At 41.2% G+C, this 15,990-nt stretch overlaps 1 protein-coding gene across 5 annotated transcripts in view; it reads left to right on the top strand.

The window, feature by feature from the left end:
- The window catches only part of zmat3 (zinc finger, matrin-type 3), a 93,924-nt gene that overhangs the window by 63,116 nt on the left and 14,818 nt on the right, over nt 1–15,990 (top strand). For all 5 annotated transcript variants that reach the window (XM_073041114.1, XM_073041115.1, XM_073041117.1 and 2 more), the window contains one exon: nt 10,921–11,090. In XM_073041114.1, the coding sequence (XP_072897215.1) occupies nt 10,921–11,090 (170 nt within the window). The remainder of the gene's footprint in view (nt 1–10,920; nt 11,091–15,990) is intronic.

The raw sequence follows: 15,990 nt of genomic DNA, 5'->3' as shown, positions 1-15,990 counted from the left end.
CATTCATAAAAATCATAAAGAGAAGGGGTCCCAGAACAGATCCCTGAGGCACACCACTGGTCACCAACCTCCATGCAGAATATGAGCCATCTACAACCACTCTTTGTCTTCTGTGGGCAAGCCAATTCTGGATCCACAAAGCAATGTCCCCTTGGATCCCATGTCTCCTTACTTTCTCAAGAAGCCTTGCATGGGGTACCTTATCAAATTCCTTGCTAAAATCCATATACACTACTGCTCTACCTTCATCGATGTGTTTAGTCACATCCTCAAACAAAAAATTCAATCAGACTCGTTAGGCACAACCTGTGCTTTTGACAAAGCCATTCTGACTATTCCAAATCATATTATGCCTCTCCAAATGTTCATAATTCCTGCCTCTCAGGATCTTCTCCATCAACTTAACCAACCACTGAAGTAAGACTCCCTAGTGTATAATTTCCTGGGCTATCTCTACTCCCTTTCTTGAAGAAGGGAACAACATCCGCACACCTCTAATCCACCGGAACCTCTCCCGTCCCTATTGATGATGCAAAGATCATTGCCAGAGGCTCAGCAAACTCCTCCCTCGCCTCCCACAGTAGCCTGGGGTATATCTCATCTGGTCCTAGTGACTTATCCAACTTGATGCTTTCCAAAAGCTCTAGCGCATCCTCTTACTTAATGTCTATATGCTCAAGCTTTTCAGTCTGTTGTAAATCATCCCTACAATTGCCAAGGTCCTTTTCCGTAGTGAATACTGATGCATGGTATTCATTAAGTACCTCCGCTATCTCCTCCGGTTCCTTATACACTTTTCCACTGTCACACTTAATTGGTCCTATTGTCTCACTTCTTATCCTCTTGCTCTTCACGTACTTGTAGAATGCCTTGGGGTTTTCCTTAATCCTGCTCGCAAGGCCTTCTCATGTCCCCTTCTGGCTCTCCTAATTTCATTCTTAAGCTCTTTCCTGCTAGCCTTATAATTTTCTAGATCTCTATAATTACCTAGTGTTTTGAACCTTTCATAAGCTTTTCTCCTTGACTAGATTTTGAACAGCATTTGTACACCATGGTTCTTCTACCCTACCATCCTTTCCCTGTCTCATTGGAACATACCTGTGCAAAACGCCACACAAATATCCCCTGAACATTTGCCACATCTCTGCTGTACATTTCCCTGAGAACATCTGTTCCTAATTTCTGCTTCAAAGTTCCTGCCTGATAGCTTCATATTTCCCTTACTCCAATTAAATGCTTTCCTAACTTGTCTGTTCCTATCCCTCTCCAATGCTATGGTAAAGGCAATAGAATTAGAATCAGAATCAGGTTTATTATCACTGGCATGTGACATAAAATTTGTTAACTTAGCAGAAGCAATTCAATATAATACATAATCTAGCAGAGAGAGAGAGAAAAATAAATAAAATACAATAATAAATTAATTACATATATTGAATAGATTTTAAAAATGTGCAAAAACAGAAATACTGTATATTAAAAAAGTGAGGTAGTGTCCAAAGCTTCAATATCCATTTAGGAATTGGATGACAGATGGCAAGAAGCTGTTCCTGATTTGCTGAGTGTGTACCTTCAGTGTTCTGCATCTCCTACCTGATGGTAGCAGTGAGAAAAGCCCTGGGTGCTGGAGGTCCTTAATAACGGACGCTGCCTTTCTGAGACACCGCTCCCTAAAGATGTCCTGGGTATTTTGTAGGCTAGTGCTCAAGATAGAGCTGACTGGATTTACAACCTTCTGCAGCTTTTAGTCCTGTGCAGTAGCCCCTCCATACCAGACAGTGATGCAGCCTGTCAGAATGCTCTCCATGGTATAACTATAGAAGTTTTTGAGTTTATTTGTTGACATGCCAAATCTCTTCAAACTCCTAATGAAGTATAGCAACTGACTTGCCTTCTTTATAACTACATCGATATGTTGGGACCAGGTTAGATCCTCAGATCTTTTCATCCAGGAACTTGAAGCTGCTCACTCTCTCCACTTCTAATCCCTCTGAGGATTGGTATGTGCTCCTTTGTCTTACCCTTCCTGAAGTCCGCAATCAGCTCTTTCATCTTACTGATGTTGAATGTCAGGTTGTTGCTGTTGGCATATCTCACTCCTGTACGCCCTCTCGTCACCAGCTGAGATTCTATCAGCAATAGTTGTATCGTCAGCAAATTTATAGATGCTATTTGAGCTATGCCTAGCTACACAGTCATGTGCATACAGAGAGTAGAGCAGTGGGTTAAGCACACACCCCTGAGGTGCACCAGCGTTGATTGTCAGTGAAGAAGATATGTTATCACCAATCCACACAGACTGGTCTTCCAGTTAGGAGGTCGAGGATCCAATTGCAGAGGGAGGTACAGCGGTCCAGGTTCTGCAACTTCCGATCACTATCTCCAAAATGCTTTCCCACTGAGAGATCTGACACCTGACCAGGTTCATTGCCCAATACCAGATCAAGTACAACCTCTCCTCTTGTAGGCTTATCTACATATTGTTTCAGGAAATCTTCCTGAACATACCTAACAATCTCCACCCCATCTCAGCCCCTTGCTCCAGGGAGATGCCAATCAATATTGGGGAAATTAAAATTTCCCATCACGACAACCCTGTTATTATTGCACCGTTCCAGAATCTGTCTCCCTATCTGCTCCTTGATGTCCCTGTTACTATTGGGTGATCTATATATTAAAGAAAAAAACACCCAGTAGAGTTATTGACCCTTTCCTGTTCCTAAATTCCACCCACAGATTCCGTAGATAATCCCTCCATGACCACCTCCTCTTCTGCAGCCGTGCCACTATCTCTGATCCGCAGTGCCACGCCCCCACTTCTTGCATTCCTCCCTGTCCTTTCTGAAACATGTAAAGCCTGGCACTCTTAAGTAGCTATTCCTGCCCCTGAGACATCCAAGTCGCTCTAATGGCCTCAACGTCATAGATCCAAGTACTTACCTATGCTCTAAGTTCAACCGCTTTGTTCATGATACTCTTTGCATTAAAATGGACACATCTCAAACCATCAATCTGAGTGCATCCCTTCTCTATCAGCTGCCTATCCTCCCTCTCACACTGTCTACAAGCTTTCTCGATTTGTGAGCCAACAGCCCCATCCTCCATCTCGTCAGTTTGATTCCCACCCCCCAGCTATTCTAGTTGAAGCTCTCCCCAATAGCCTTAGCAAGCCTCCCTGCCAGGATATTGGTCCCCCCCTCAGATTCAAGTGCAACCCATCCTTTTTGTACAGGTCACACCTGCCCCAAAAGGGATCCCAATGATCCAGAAATCTGAATCCCTGCCCCCTGCTCCAATCCCTCAGCCAGGCATTTATCCTCCACCTTATTATATTCCTGTACTCTATGTCGCATGACACGGGCAGTAATCCCGAGATTACTACCTTTGTGGTCCTGCTTCTCAACTTCCTTCCTAACCCCCTGTAGTCTGTTTTCAGGACCTCCTCCCTTTTCCTACCTATGTCATTGGTACTATTTTTTTTTCTTTGCGCAGTTTTGTTGTCTTTTGCACACTGGTTGTCCACCCTGATGTGTGCAGTCTTTCATTGATTCTATTATGGTTATCGGATTTATTGAGTATGCCCACAAGAAAACAAATCTCAAGGTTTTATATAGTGACATATATGCACTTTGATAATAAATTTACTCTTAAATTTGAAATCAGTAGACTTAGATCTAAGGTGATTGATGGGATGTTTGAGGTTTGGTAATAAATGAGGAAGTAGAGGCAGAAGTAGATGACACACTTTACGTGCTGTTGATCTCCTCAACAGCTTTCAACTCCCTGGTCCTAAATTGTCTTATTCTCACCATGGATATCCTGTGCCTCTACATTTCTATCCCCCATCAAGAAGGCCTAAAGCTCTCTGTTTTTTTTCTTGACAACAGATGCAATCAGATCCAGTCCATCACCACCCTTCACCATTTGGCAGAATTGGTCCTCACCCTCAGGAATTTCTCTTTTGGTTCCTCCCATTTTCTTGAAACTGAAAGGTTTAGTCATGGGCACCTACATGGGTCCCTACATCTATGCCTTCTTTTGTTGCCTATATGGAACAGTCTTTGTTCCAAGCTTTCCCTGGTAAAGCTCCCCAACTCCTTCTGCACTGTGTTGACAACTGCATTGGTGTTGCTTCTGGTACCCATGCTGAGCTCGTCAATTCCATCAATTTTGCCTCCAACTTCCACCCTGGCTTTAAATTCACTTGTTCCATTTATGACATGGTTCTCCCCTTTCTCAATCTGTGTTCATCAATGGAGGCAAACACTCTACCTACATCTTTTATAGACCTACCAATTTCCACGGCTATTTTATCTATACCTCTTCCCACCCATTTTCCTGTAAAAATGCCATTCCCTTTTCTCAGTTCCTTTATCACCACTGCATGTGTTCCCAGGATGAGACTTTACAGGACATTCCTGCCGCCTTAACAGGGATAGAGTTGCTCTTGTCCATACCTACCACCCATGAGCTTCTGCATCTAACACATCATTCTCTGCAACTTGCACCATCTTCAATGAGACCCAACCACCAAACACATCTTTACCTCTTCCACCAGCTCCCACTCTCTGCTTTCCACAGGAATTGCTTCTTCCATAATTCCCTTGTCTATTTGTCTCTCCCTCCTGGTGCTTGTCCTCACAATTGGCGGAAGTCTAACCCCTGCCCATTTACCTCCTCCCTCATCTCCATTCAGGGCTACAAACAGTCCTTCTAGGTGAGGCAACACTTCATCTGCGGAGCTGTTGGGGTTGTCAATTGTGTACAGTATTCCCAATGCAGATTCCTCTTCATTGGTGATACTTGGGGGACCACTTTGTCCAATATCTCAACTCCATTTGCAAAAAAGAGAGTTTCCTAGAGGCCAACTATTTCAATTCCTATCTCCATTTCCATTCTGACGTGTCGATCCATGGCCTCCTATTCTGCCATGATGAGGCCAGTCTTGTGTTGGAGAAGCAACACCTCATTAGACCATAAGACTATTAGTTAGAGGAGCAGAATTCAAATGTTCAAAGGTCCAATTTAATGTCAGAGAAAATATACAAAATACATCCTGAAGTACTTTTTTCTTCGCAAAACATCCACAAAAACAGAGAAATGCCCCAAAGAATGAATGACAGTTAAACATGAGAACTTCGAAGTCCCCCCCAGTTCCCCCCTCCTGCACGTAAGCAGCAGTGAGGCAATGATTACCCCCCCACCCCCGGGCATAAAAAGGTGCTCCGGCTACCGAGCACAAGTGTGAGCTAGGTGACAGCAATGACACAGACCTTGCAGTTACCCCAAAGACTATTGTATTTCATCCAGCATTCGACAAACCACAGGTTCTCTCTCTCCCTAATAAGGGAGCTGTCCCCCATTTTCACAGTGAGGGGGGAGACCTATCAACAAGCCACTGATTTACGATGTTAAAAAATCTGTTTTGTCATTTTTTTTAAGACCTCTGTGCCTGAAGATCGGAAAGATCTCGGGTCTTCGGGCCCACGGCAAAAGATTTTCCAGCCTCCCTGATGACATACAAGTCTCCTGCCGTGACACCAACCCTTGATCCGCCCATCTTCAGAGCCCTGAGATCTTAGGCTTCCAAACACTAGGCTGACTCTCAGGCCGAACCCTTGGCGTGCTAAACAACAACAGCTGGTCCTGAAACTCCGAGAGTGGGTCCCATTCCCGCAAAGAACCAAAGTCTCTATGTAACTCCAGGTCAGGGTTTTAAAAAGAACCTGGAAAGGGGAAAAAAAAAGATTTTAAAGATGGAAATAGAGCTGTTTCCAAAGATGCATGCAAAGGAGTCACTGTTTAGCACCATCTTAACTCCTATTTGGCCAATTGAGTCTGCTCTGCCATTTCATCATGGCTGATCCATTTATTTCTCCCAGCCTGAAACCTCTGCCTTCTCCCCATAACCCTTTATGCTCTGACTAAACAAGAATCTGTCAACTTTTGCCTTGAATATACCAAATGACTTGGCCTCCACAGCTGCCTTTGTCAACAAATTCCACAGATTCACCACTCTGGTGAAAGAAATTCTTCCTCATCTCCATTCTAGAATGTAATGTCATGTGTTGAATTCAATATTAGATAGATAGATAGATAGATAGATACTTTATTCATCCCCATGGGGAAATTCAACTTTTTTCCAATGTCCCATACACTTGTTGTAGCAAAACTAATTACATACTAATTACATTAGTATGTACTAAGAAGGTACTAAGAGAGAGTGTAGAGCACACATCAGGAGGTCAGCATGCAGGATATTCAACTAACCTATATTGATAACTCTGCTTGTACAATATGTGAACTCCTCCCATGTGGGAATGACTAACTGAGTGGTGTAGGATTAACACTTAACTACCAATAGACCTCCCCTTGAAAGAAGAAAAACTGTGTATATACTTGTCTGTAGAATTGCATTGAAATTATAGTCACTGAAATTGAGTGATTCAGTTCACTTTACCCATAGCACATAACTAATGCTTCTTACATAAACATAAAAAGAATTGCCAACATTATGATTGTCTTTCTTTTTTTCCCTCCTTTTTTTTCTTTTGCAGATTCCCTTTTTAAGAATAGTCTCATTTTGTGAAATGTTTTCAACATTAGAACTCTTGTTCTAAAAAAAACACTAAATCTAATGGAGATCAGCGTAAACTACCTGAACACTCTGGTAAAGTGAGAGGATTATTCTGCCATTTTAGTCACTTGCCCTAAGCTACTAAGCGATGGACCTGATCTGATATTGGTTCCTGGAAGTGTTGGAGTGGATGGAGATTCTTCAACAGGTGCATTCCAAGGTGGTCCTCATCATAAGGATCAGGCCACTCTATTCCTTCCTCTAACTTTTGTAGACTTTGAAGGTGCACAAGCACACACCTGTTCCACCTGATGTTCTAATCATAAACGATCATGGTGCATGCTACTGGATTGTTCCTTCGGTGAATTGGTCTGAAACCCAGACAGCTTCACCACTCCTAGCAGGTGGCAAAGATTTTGCTCTGTGTCTGAGATCATGCATGCTCTTCATTTTCTCACGCTGTGGTGTCTCAAACTTTCACACTTTGTTTAAGTCCAGTAAGTGAGGTTGGAGAAGGGAAAGAAGAATGGACAGGCTTATTCTCAGTCTCCAGCCCATTGACAGCTTCAATGGACTGTAGCTGTTTGCAAGAGGTGTGGAGCAATAAGCTAGCAGAGCTTCGTTGTTTTTTTTGCCTTCAGTAGAGTTCTCAACTTAGCCTCATGGTGCATACAATTAGCAACTAGTATAGGCAGTTTAGGTTGATAGGTCTCTGGGTATTTTTCCTAGATAAATATGAACAAAAACAGACTTATTGTAAATTCTTTCTTGTTGGAGATCTCACTTGATCTGTAGCACCAGATCATCAAAGCTCAACCACTGCTGACACCTAGTTGTGTTCTTTATTGAGGGATTGTACAGAGCACACTATTCTGACAGGATATTCAACTGAACATTATTGCTAACTCTGCTTGTATAGTATGTGAACTCCTCCCATGTGGGAATGGCTAAGTGAATGGCATAGGAATAACACTTTTAACTAGCACTATACCATGGGCTCTTAACTTGTTAAACAGCCTCATGTATGGCATCTTGTCAAAGGCCTTCTGAAAATCCAAGTACACAACATCCACCGATTTTCCTTCATTTATGCTGCTTGTTATTTCTTCAAAGAATTTCAACAAATTTGTCAGGTCAGATTTTCCCTTAAGGGAATTTGGCCTATTTTTTTCATGTATCTCCAAGTACCCCAAAATCGTATCCTTAACAATCAACTCCAACATCTTCTAAACCACTGAGGTCAGACCAACTGGCCTATAATTTCTTCTCTTCTGCTTCTCTCCCATTTTGAAGAATGGAGTGACATTTGCAATTTTCCACTCCTCCGGAACCATGCTAGAATTTATTGATTCTTGAAAGATCATTACAAATGCCTCCACAATCTCTTCAACCACTTCTTTCAGAACCCTAAGGTGTAGACCATCTAGGTAGCCTCCAACCTGATGGCATGAACATCAATTTCTCCAACTTTTAGTCATTTCTTTCCCCTCTCCTCCCTTCTTCTTCATTTCCCCACATTGACCTCTTACGAGTTCTTCTTACCTGCCTGTCACCTCCCCTCTAGTGACCCTCTTCCTTCCCTTTCTCCAATGATTCACTCTCCTCTCCTATTATGTTCCTTTTTTTCCAGTCCTTTTGCCTTTTCCATTTATCACCTCCCAGCTTCTTACTTCATCCCACCCACCTCGCTTTACCTATCACCTAGCTTGTCCTCCTTCCCCTACCCCTCCATCTTATTCTGGCATCTTCTCCCTTCCTTTCCAGTCCTGATGAAAGACTGCCTGAAATGTTGATTGTTTATTCATTTTCATTAATTCTGCCTGACCTGTTGAGTTCCTCCACCATTTTGTATCCGTTGGCCAGAAGCTCTTAACATATTTTTTTTGTAATTTTTTTTTATTGAAGTTCATCATCAAACAAACATTTCCATAAGATGTATTTCAGACAAAGCTCTTAACATATTTTAAGTAGTATTTAAATGTATACCTGCTATAACATCACCTACAGAGCTACAAGTGCTGGAACATTAGCTGGCTATGTTGCACCGCTGGCTAGCATAGACATGATGGGTTCAATGATTTTCTGTGGTTCTGTTACTTCTTGCTGAAGAAATATGCACCAGTTTTTAAAAAAAGTATGTTGAATCAGAGGTTTTTGTATAGCTTGGCAACTACTTGCATCTTTTTTTTAATCTCTGAAATAAAGCAAAATTTAGGAATCTTCATGGTGTATGCAGTTGCTACTGAATAATAAATTCAATTCTATTAACTGGGGTTGAATTTTTGTGTCAATCCAGAAAGAAGATTGTAGAAAAACTATTGCTCATTATTTCCAACAAAGTGATACATATTTGCCATTACTGCATCAATAAAGTGATCTCCCATGCTAATTAGCTAATCATAGACGATTGATGGGAAAGGTTTCATGCCCAAGCACACAGCTCAAATTCTTCACAACAATTTTTCCTGTTTATGCATTAATAAAACTGAACAACCTAGAAATAGTTCTAAACACATGAGAAAATTATCAATTCCTAACTCATTATGATTACTTTGAAAATGTTACAGTGATGCTGGCAGAACTTTCAGCTGAACTGTTAGTTTGTGCAGAATTTTTGGTATGTCAAGGACACTTTGCAACCTTTATCGCCTATTATTCTCCTCCAGATGAAATTAGATTTTAGGAAAGGCATCTGGAAAATGAAATAGCTCACATACTCGTAGCAGGTACAAAAATCTTTCTAATTCATTGTTGGAAATAGCCCATATCATTAAAATTTAAATCTCTTAATGTGTTTTTAACTTTTGGTTAACTTTTAACCAAAGACTATTCTTTTAAACTTCAGAGTGTTAACCAGCTTCACAAATTGTTAATAGACTTTGGTTAGAATTATTTTTGAAGTGAAGTTTATCTTTTTTTTGTTCTGCCTGCCACTGCTGTTACATTGACAGCTGTGATTAGCTGGTCTTTCCTTAATTTTATAGTACACTACCACAGTAGCAGTCTTTGTAGTGCTATCCAACAGATCTTCTGCCATTGGGGAAAAAAGCCTAGTGATATTTGCTTTCACACTCATAGCATTCCTGGAATGTTAAAGAGATAGTAACATTGCCTATTGTGTCAAAAGCTTTTTCCATATTCAGTAACACTTGAGTCTTGGAGATTCAGAGTGTGAATTATCAATCACAGCTGACCTAGTAGTATACAATAATATTGGTAACAATGTTATTTTTGACCAAAATAACATTAATGAAAATCCTTGTTTGTAATTTTACTAAACTATGTTGGCTAAAAGAATTTTAGCCAAAATGAACTTGATATTTATGCAATATGCACAAGAAATAGTCTAATCTCGCCACCGAAGCCATGTGGACCAGGTTTTAATTCAGTCTATCAGGATTGTTTGAAAGAAAGCATCTTCTTTGAAGAAATGGCTATGTATTGACATAAAAGTGCACTCACGATATCTACTTTAATTTTAAATAGCTAGAATACTTAATCATTTTAAAGAGTAACACGAGGAAATCTGCAGATGCTGAAGATTCAACAACACATACAAAATGCTGGTGGATCGCAGCAGGCCAGGCAGCATCTATTGGAACAAGTATAGTTGACATTTCGGGCCGAGACCCTTTGTCAGGACTAACTGAAAGAAGAGATAGTAAGAGATTTGAAAATGGGAGGGGGATGGGGAGATCTGAAATGATAGGAGAAGACAGGAGGGGGAGGGATGAAGCTAAGAGTTGGAAAGTTGATTGGCAAAAGGGATACAGAGCTGGAGAAGGGAAAGGATCATGGGACGGGAGGCCAAGGGAGAAAAAAAGGGGGAGGGGGTAGCACCAGAGGAAAATGGAGAGCAGTCGAGTGATTGTGAGACCTGACGCAGACTGGGAGACTGTTTGGCTGAACACCTGGGTAGCCTCCAACCTGATGACATGATCATAGATTCCTCTAATTTCTGTTAGTGCCCCTCCTCCCCTTCTTAACCCATCCCTTATTTATTTATTATTTTCCCCTTTTTTTTCTTTTTCTCTTTTTTTCTCTCTCTGTCCCTCTCACAATCACTCCTTGCCTGTTCTCCAGCTCTTAGCTTCATCCCTTTCCCTACTGTCTTCTCCCCATCCCCCTCACACTCTCAAATCTCTTACTATCTCTTCTTTCAGTTAGTCCTGATGAAGGGTCTCGGCCCGAAATGTCGACTGTACTTGTTCCTAAAGATGTGCCTGGCCTGCTGCTTTCATTTTAAGCATTGCCTTTTTTGCCCTCACTACTTGTACTATGTAAAGAATATACTGTAATCTGCTTTCTTTATATTAATTATTTATATCTTATTTTTATCTCAGTCAGGACCCTCCAAGATGGCAGGTCGAGTGATTCTGGCCACAGCAAATGATTACTGCAAACTCTGTGATGCCTCTTTTAGCTCCCCTGCTGTGGCACAAGCACATTATCAAGGAAAGAACCATGCCAAGAGACTGCGGCTGTCAGAAGCTCAGAAATCCAATTCACTTCCGTATGTATGCTAAGACTTCTATGACAGAGTTTCAGCATAATTTATAATACTTCTGATAATGTGAATGGATTTTTCATTTCTAAACAAAAACATTTAATTCAACTTTGGTTCAATAGTGGTCTTCTAAATATCAGTTGCTTTTTTCAGAGTTACAGACAAAGATGATTATTCTTCCATGTGTTTGTCTTCTACATGTCTTATCCAACATTCCACCAAACATTGGAGCAGTGCCCGCTTCGGAAAATTTTAACATTTGATCTTACCCTAAGTATATATTGCACAGAGAGCATTCCGTTTATATTAAATATATATATATATTTGTCCACTGCAGCAACATCTGAGTTTTTATATTATTAGGAAAAAAATCCTAACATAGTTTCGGGTTTACTTCCAAGCACATCTTTCCCGCCCCACCACCCCACTTTCTGCTTTCTGCAAGGATCACTCCCTATGCGACTCCTTTAGACATTCATCCCTCCCCACTGATCTCCCTCCTGACACTTATTGTTGCAAGCAGAACAAGTGCTACACCTGCCCCTACACCTCCTCCCTCACTACCATTCGGGGTCCCAAACAATCCTTCCAGGTGAAGCGACACTTCACCTGTGAGTCTTTGGGGTCATTTATTGTATCTGGTGCTCCCAGAGTGGCCTCCTGTATGTTGGTGAGACATGACGTAGATTGGGAGACCACTTTGTTAAGCACCTACCAGAAAAAGCGGGATCTCCCAGTGGCCACCCATTTTAATTCAATTTCCTTTTCCCATTCCAAAATGTCCATCCACAGCCTTCTCCACTGTCGTGATGAGACCACAGTCAGGTTGGAGGAGCAACACCTTATATTCCATCTGGGTAGCCTCCAGCCTGATGGCGTGAACGTCGATTTCTCGAGCTTCCCAGTAATGGACTCTTCCCCCTCTTCATCAATTCCCATCCTCTTTTCCCTCTCTCACCTTACCTCCTTGCCTGCCCATTGCCTCCCTCTGGTGTTCCTCCCCCTTTTTCTTTCCTCCATGGCCTTCTGCCCCCCCCCCCCCCTATTATTTTTCACCTTCTCTAAGCCTGCATCTCTTTCACCAATCAACTTCCCTGGTCTTTACTTCACCCCTCCCCCACCCAGTTTCACCTATCACCTTGCCTTTCTTTCCTCCCCTCCTCCCACCACCTAACTCTCTCACCTTATCTTTTTTTTCTCCAGTCCTGCTGAAGGGTCTCATCCCGTAACATCGACTGTACTCTTTTCCATAGATGCTGCTTGGCCTGCTGAGTTCCTCCAGCATTTTACATGTGTTGCTTGGATTTCCAGCATCGCAGATTTTCTCTTGTTTCTGGTTTATTTTGTTGCTATTTACAAAGCTTTGGTTTATTTCTCATCTTGTACCCTGTATAACTTTTTAAGATAAATTGTACACTAGTTATCTTATACTTAGTGAGTGTAGTGATGGATCTTCTTCCTTATCATCATTTTCCCCGATAACAAATGTGTTCTGCTAAACAATATCTTTGCAGTGTATTTCTGAATAGATGTGGAGATAACTAAAGGAGAGATATTTTTGAACATGAACTTCATTTTGCGACTGAGGTATTTTAAAAGTAATGATTGTGTTTGGCTAAAAAGGGACCTGAAAAATATTAAACTGAAGTTGCTTTTCTCTAGTTTGTATATTGAAGCTGTAATGTTAAGAGGCTAAGGAATGTACAGTGTAAAGTTGTTTTGTTTAAAGATGCCAGAAATTAACTTCTAAACTTTTGATTTTCTTGAAGCCGCAGAACCAAAGATTTTTTTTAAACCTTTGGTCTGCAGAAAGGATTGCTGATAAACTGAGCCCATTGATGAAGATAGCGTGATTGATGTGTTTATGTATTATAGTAACATTTGACAGGATTTCCCATGATAGGCTGATCCAGAAAGACATGAAGCATGGATCCATGGAAACTTGGCTGCATAGATTTGAAATTGGCTTGCCCATAGAAGGCAGAGGATGGTAGTAGAGGGTGGTGGTATTCTGCCTGGAGGAGGGTGACTAATGGTGTTCTGCAGGGATCTGTTCTGGAAACCCTGCTTTTTGTTATGCTTACAAATGGCTTGGATCAGGAAGTGGTTAATAAGTTTGCAACTAACACAAAGGTGTTGTGGATAGTGTAGAAGTTTGTTGTAGGTTACAATAGAAAAGTGGCAGATGGAGTTCAGTCTGGAAAAGTGTTATGTGTGATACACCTTCAAAGATCAAACTCGAAGGCAGAGTACAAGGTTATTGGTAGGATTCTTAGCAGTTTGGAGGGACAGAGAGATCTTGAGGTACACGTCTGTCGATCCTTCAAGGTCATCACATAAGTTGATAGAGTAGTTAAGAAGGCTAATGGTGTGTTGGCCTTCGTTAGTTGGGGGATTGAGTTCAAGAGCTGTGAGGTAATGTTACAGCTCTATAAGACAGGTTGGACCACACTTGGAGAGTTGTGTTCACTTCTGGTCACCACTTTATAGGAAAGATATGGAATTCATTAAAGAGTGCGCAGAAAAGATTTACTAAGATGTTGCCTGGATTAGAAGTGCGTTGAAAGATTGAATAAGCTGGGGCTCTCGTTATCATTGATTGGCAGAATTAATTCTATTAAAATTAATATTAAATTAAATTTACATACCTTTTTCAAGCCTTACCCATTTTTATTCCTAAATCCTTTTTTGATTCTCTGGATTCTATTCCATCTTATATAAAGAAAAAAAACATTCTTGATTAACTAAAGTTCACCTTCAAAAAGCTAAAAAGAATGGAGGTTTAGCTTTACTGAATTTTGGGTTTTACTACTAGGCAGTCAATATACAAAATCTTACATTTTGGTCATACGATATTAACCGTGAGGACTGTCTGAAGCTAATTCTGTTAATAAATTTTCTATCATTTCTCTTCTTGGATCCTCACTTCCTTTATCTTTAAGTAAACTAACTGACAGTTTGGTAGTTAAACATACTTTGAGGATCTGGGTACAATTTAGAAAATACTTCGGTTTATTGAGATTTTCTCTTTCAAGTCCCATTTTTTCTAATTATTTTTTTAAACCTATGACCAATCTAGTTTTTAAAGAATGGGATAGATTGGGTATTAAATGCTTCCAGGATTTGTTTGTTGGAGGAAATCTCTTTTTGTTTGAGCTATTGTCAGCTAAATATAGCTTACCAAAATCCCACTTTTTTCAATATCTACAAACTAGAGACTTTCTGCGATCTCAATTATATACATTTCCTAAAAGTCCCGATAAGAACTTATTAGATGTAATTTCTAATTTGAAACCTTTTCATTATGGTTCAATATCCAATATTTATGGCATGTTGCTGGGAATGAGAAGTTTGAATGGGGCACTGGTGCTGCTCTGGGGGGTTTAAACTAGATTTGCAGGGGGAGGGGAACCAGCGTGTTAGAGCAGATAGTAAGGTGGAGGAGGATAAAGGTCATGTGAGAACTTCAAGTATAGTTCATGGAATAAAGCCAGATCTAGCATATAAAGAGGCTTTGAGGAAAGAGAAACAGAATAAAGGGTGCAAAGGTAGTAAGGTAGAAGGGCTAAAGTGCGTGTACTTCAATGCAAGAAGCATCAGGAACAAAGGTGATGAACTGAGAGCTTGGATACATACTTGGAATTATGATATAGTGGCCATTACAGAGACTTGGCTGGCACCAGGGCAGGAATGGATTCTCAATATTCCTGGATTTCAGTGCTTTAAAATGGATAGAGGGGGGGAAAGGGGAGGAGGGGTGGCATTACTGGTCAGGGATACTATTACAGCTACAGAAAGGGTGGGTAATGTAGCAGGATCCTCTTTTGAGTCAGTATGGGTAGAAGTCAGGAACAGGAAGGCAGCAGTTACTCTACTGGGGGTATTCTATAGGCCCCCTGGAAGCAGCAGAGATACCAAGGAGCAGATTGGAAGGCAGATTTTGGAAAGGTGCAAAAATAACAGGGTTGTTATCATGGGTGACTTTAATTTCCCTAATATTGATTGGCACCTGATTAGTTCCAATGGTTTAGACGGGGCAGAGTTTGTCAAGTTCGTCCAGATCGGATTCCTGTCACAGTATGTTGACAGGCCGACTAGGAGGAATGCCATACTAGATCTAGTATTAGGTAATGAATCGGGTCAGGTCACAGATCTCTCAGTGGCTGAGCATCTGGGGGACAGTGACCACTGCTCCCTGGCCTTTAACGTTATAATGGAAAAGGATAGAATCAGAGAGGACAGGAAATTTTTAAATTGGGGATGGGCAAATTATGAGGTATAAGGCTAGAACTTGCGAGTGTGAATTGGGATGATGTTTTTGCAGGGACATGTACTATGGACATGTGGTCGATGTTTAGAGGTCTCTTGCAGAATGTTAGGGATAAATTTGTGCCGGTGAGGAAGATAAAGAATGGTAGGGTGAAGGAACCATGGGTGACAAGTGAGGTGGAGAAGCTAGTCAGATGGAAGAAGGCAGCATACGTAAGATTTAGGAAGCAAGGATCAGATGAGTCTATTGAGGAATATAGGGTAGCAAGAAAGGAGCTTAAGAAGGGGCTGAGAAGAGCAAAAAGGGGGTATGAGAAGGCCTTGGTGAGTAGGGTAAAGGAAACCCCAAGGCATTCTTCAATCGTGAAGAACAAAAGGTTGACAGGAGTGAAGATAGGACGGATTAGAGTTAAGGATGAGAAGATGTGCCTGGAGGCTGTGGAAGTTTGTGAGGTCCTCGATGAATACTTCTCTTTGGTATTTACCAATGAGAGGGAACTTGATGACAGTGAGGACAATATGGGTGAGGTTGATGTTCTGGAGCATGTTGATATTAAGGGAGAAGAGGTGTTGGAGTTGTTAAAATACATTAGGACAGATAAGTCCCCAGAGCCTGATGGAATATTCCCCAGGCTGC

Source organism: Hemitrygon akajei, chromosome 3 (assembly GCF_048418815.1).
Source record: "Hemitrygon akajei chromosome 3, sHemAka1.3, whole genome shotgun sequence".
In the NCBI taxonomy this organism is placed as follows: domain Eukaryota; kingdom Metazoa; phylum Chordata; class Chondrichthyes; order Myliobatiformes; family Dasyatidae; genus Hemitrygon; species Hemitrygon akajei.
Note: the sequence above shows the minus strand (reverse complement) of the source record. Positions and strands in the feature narration are given on the sequence as shown.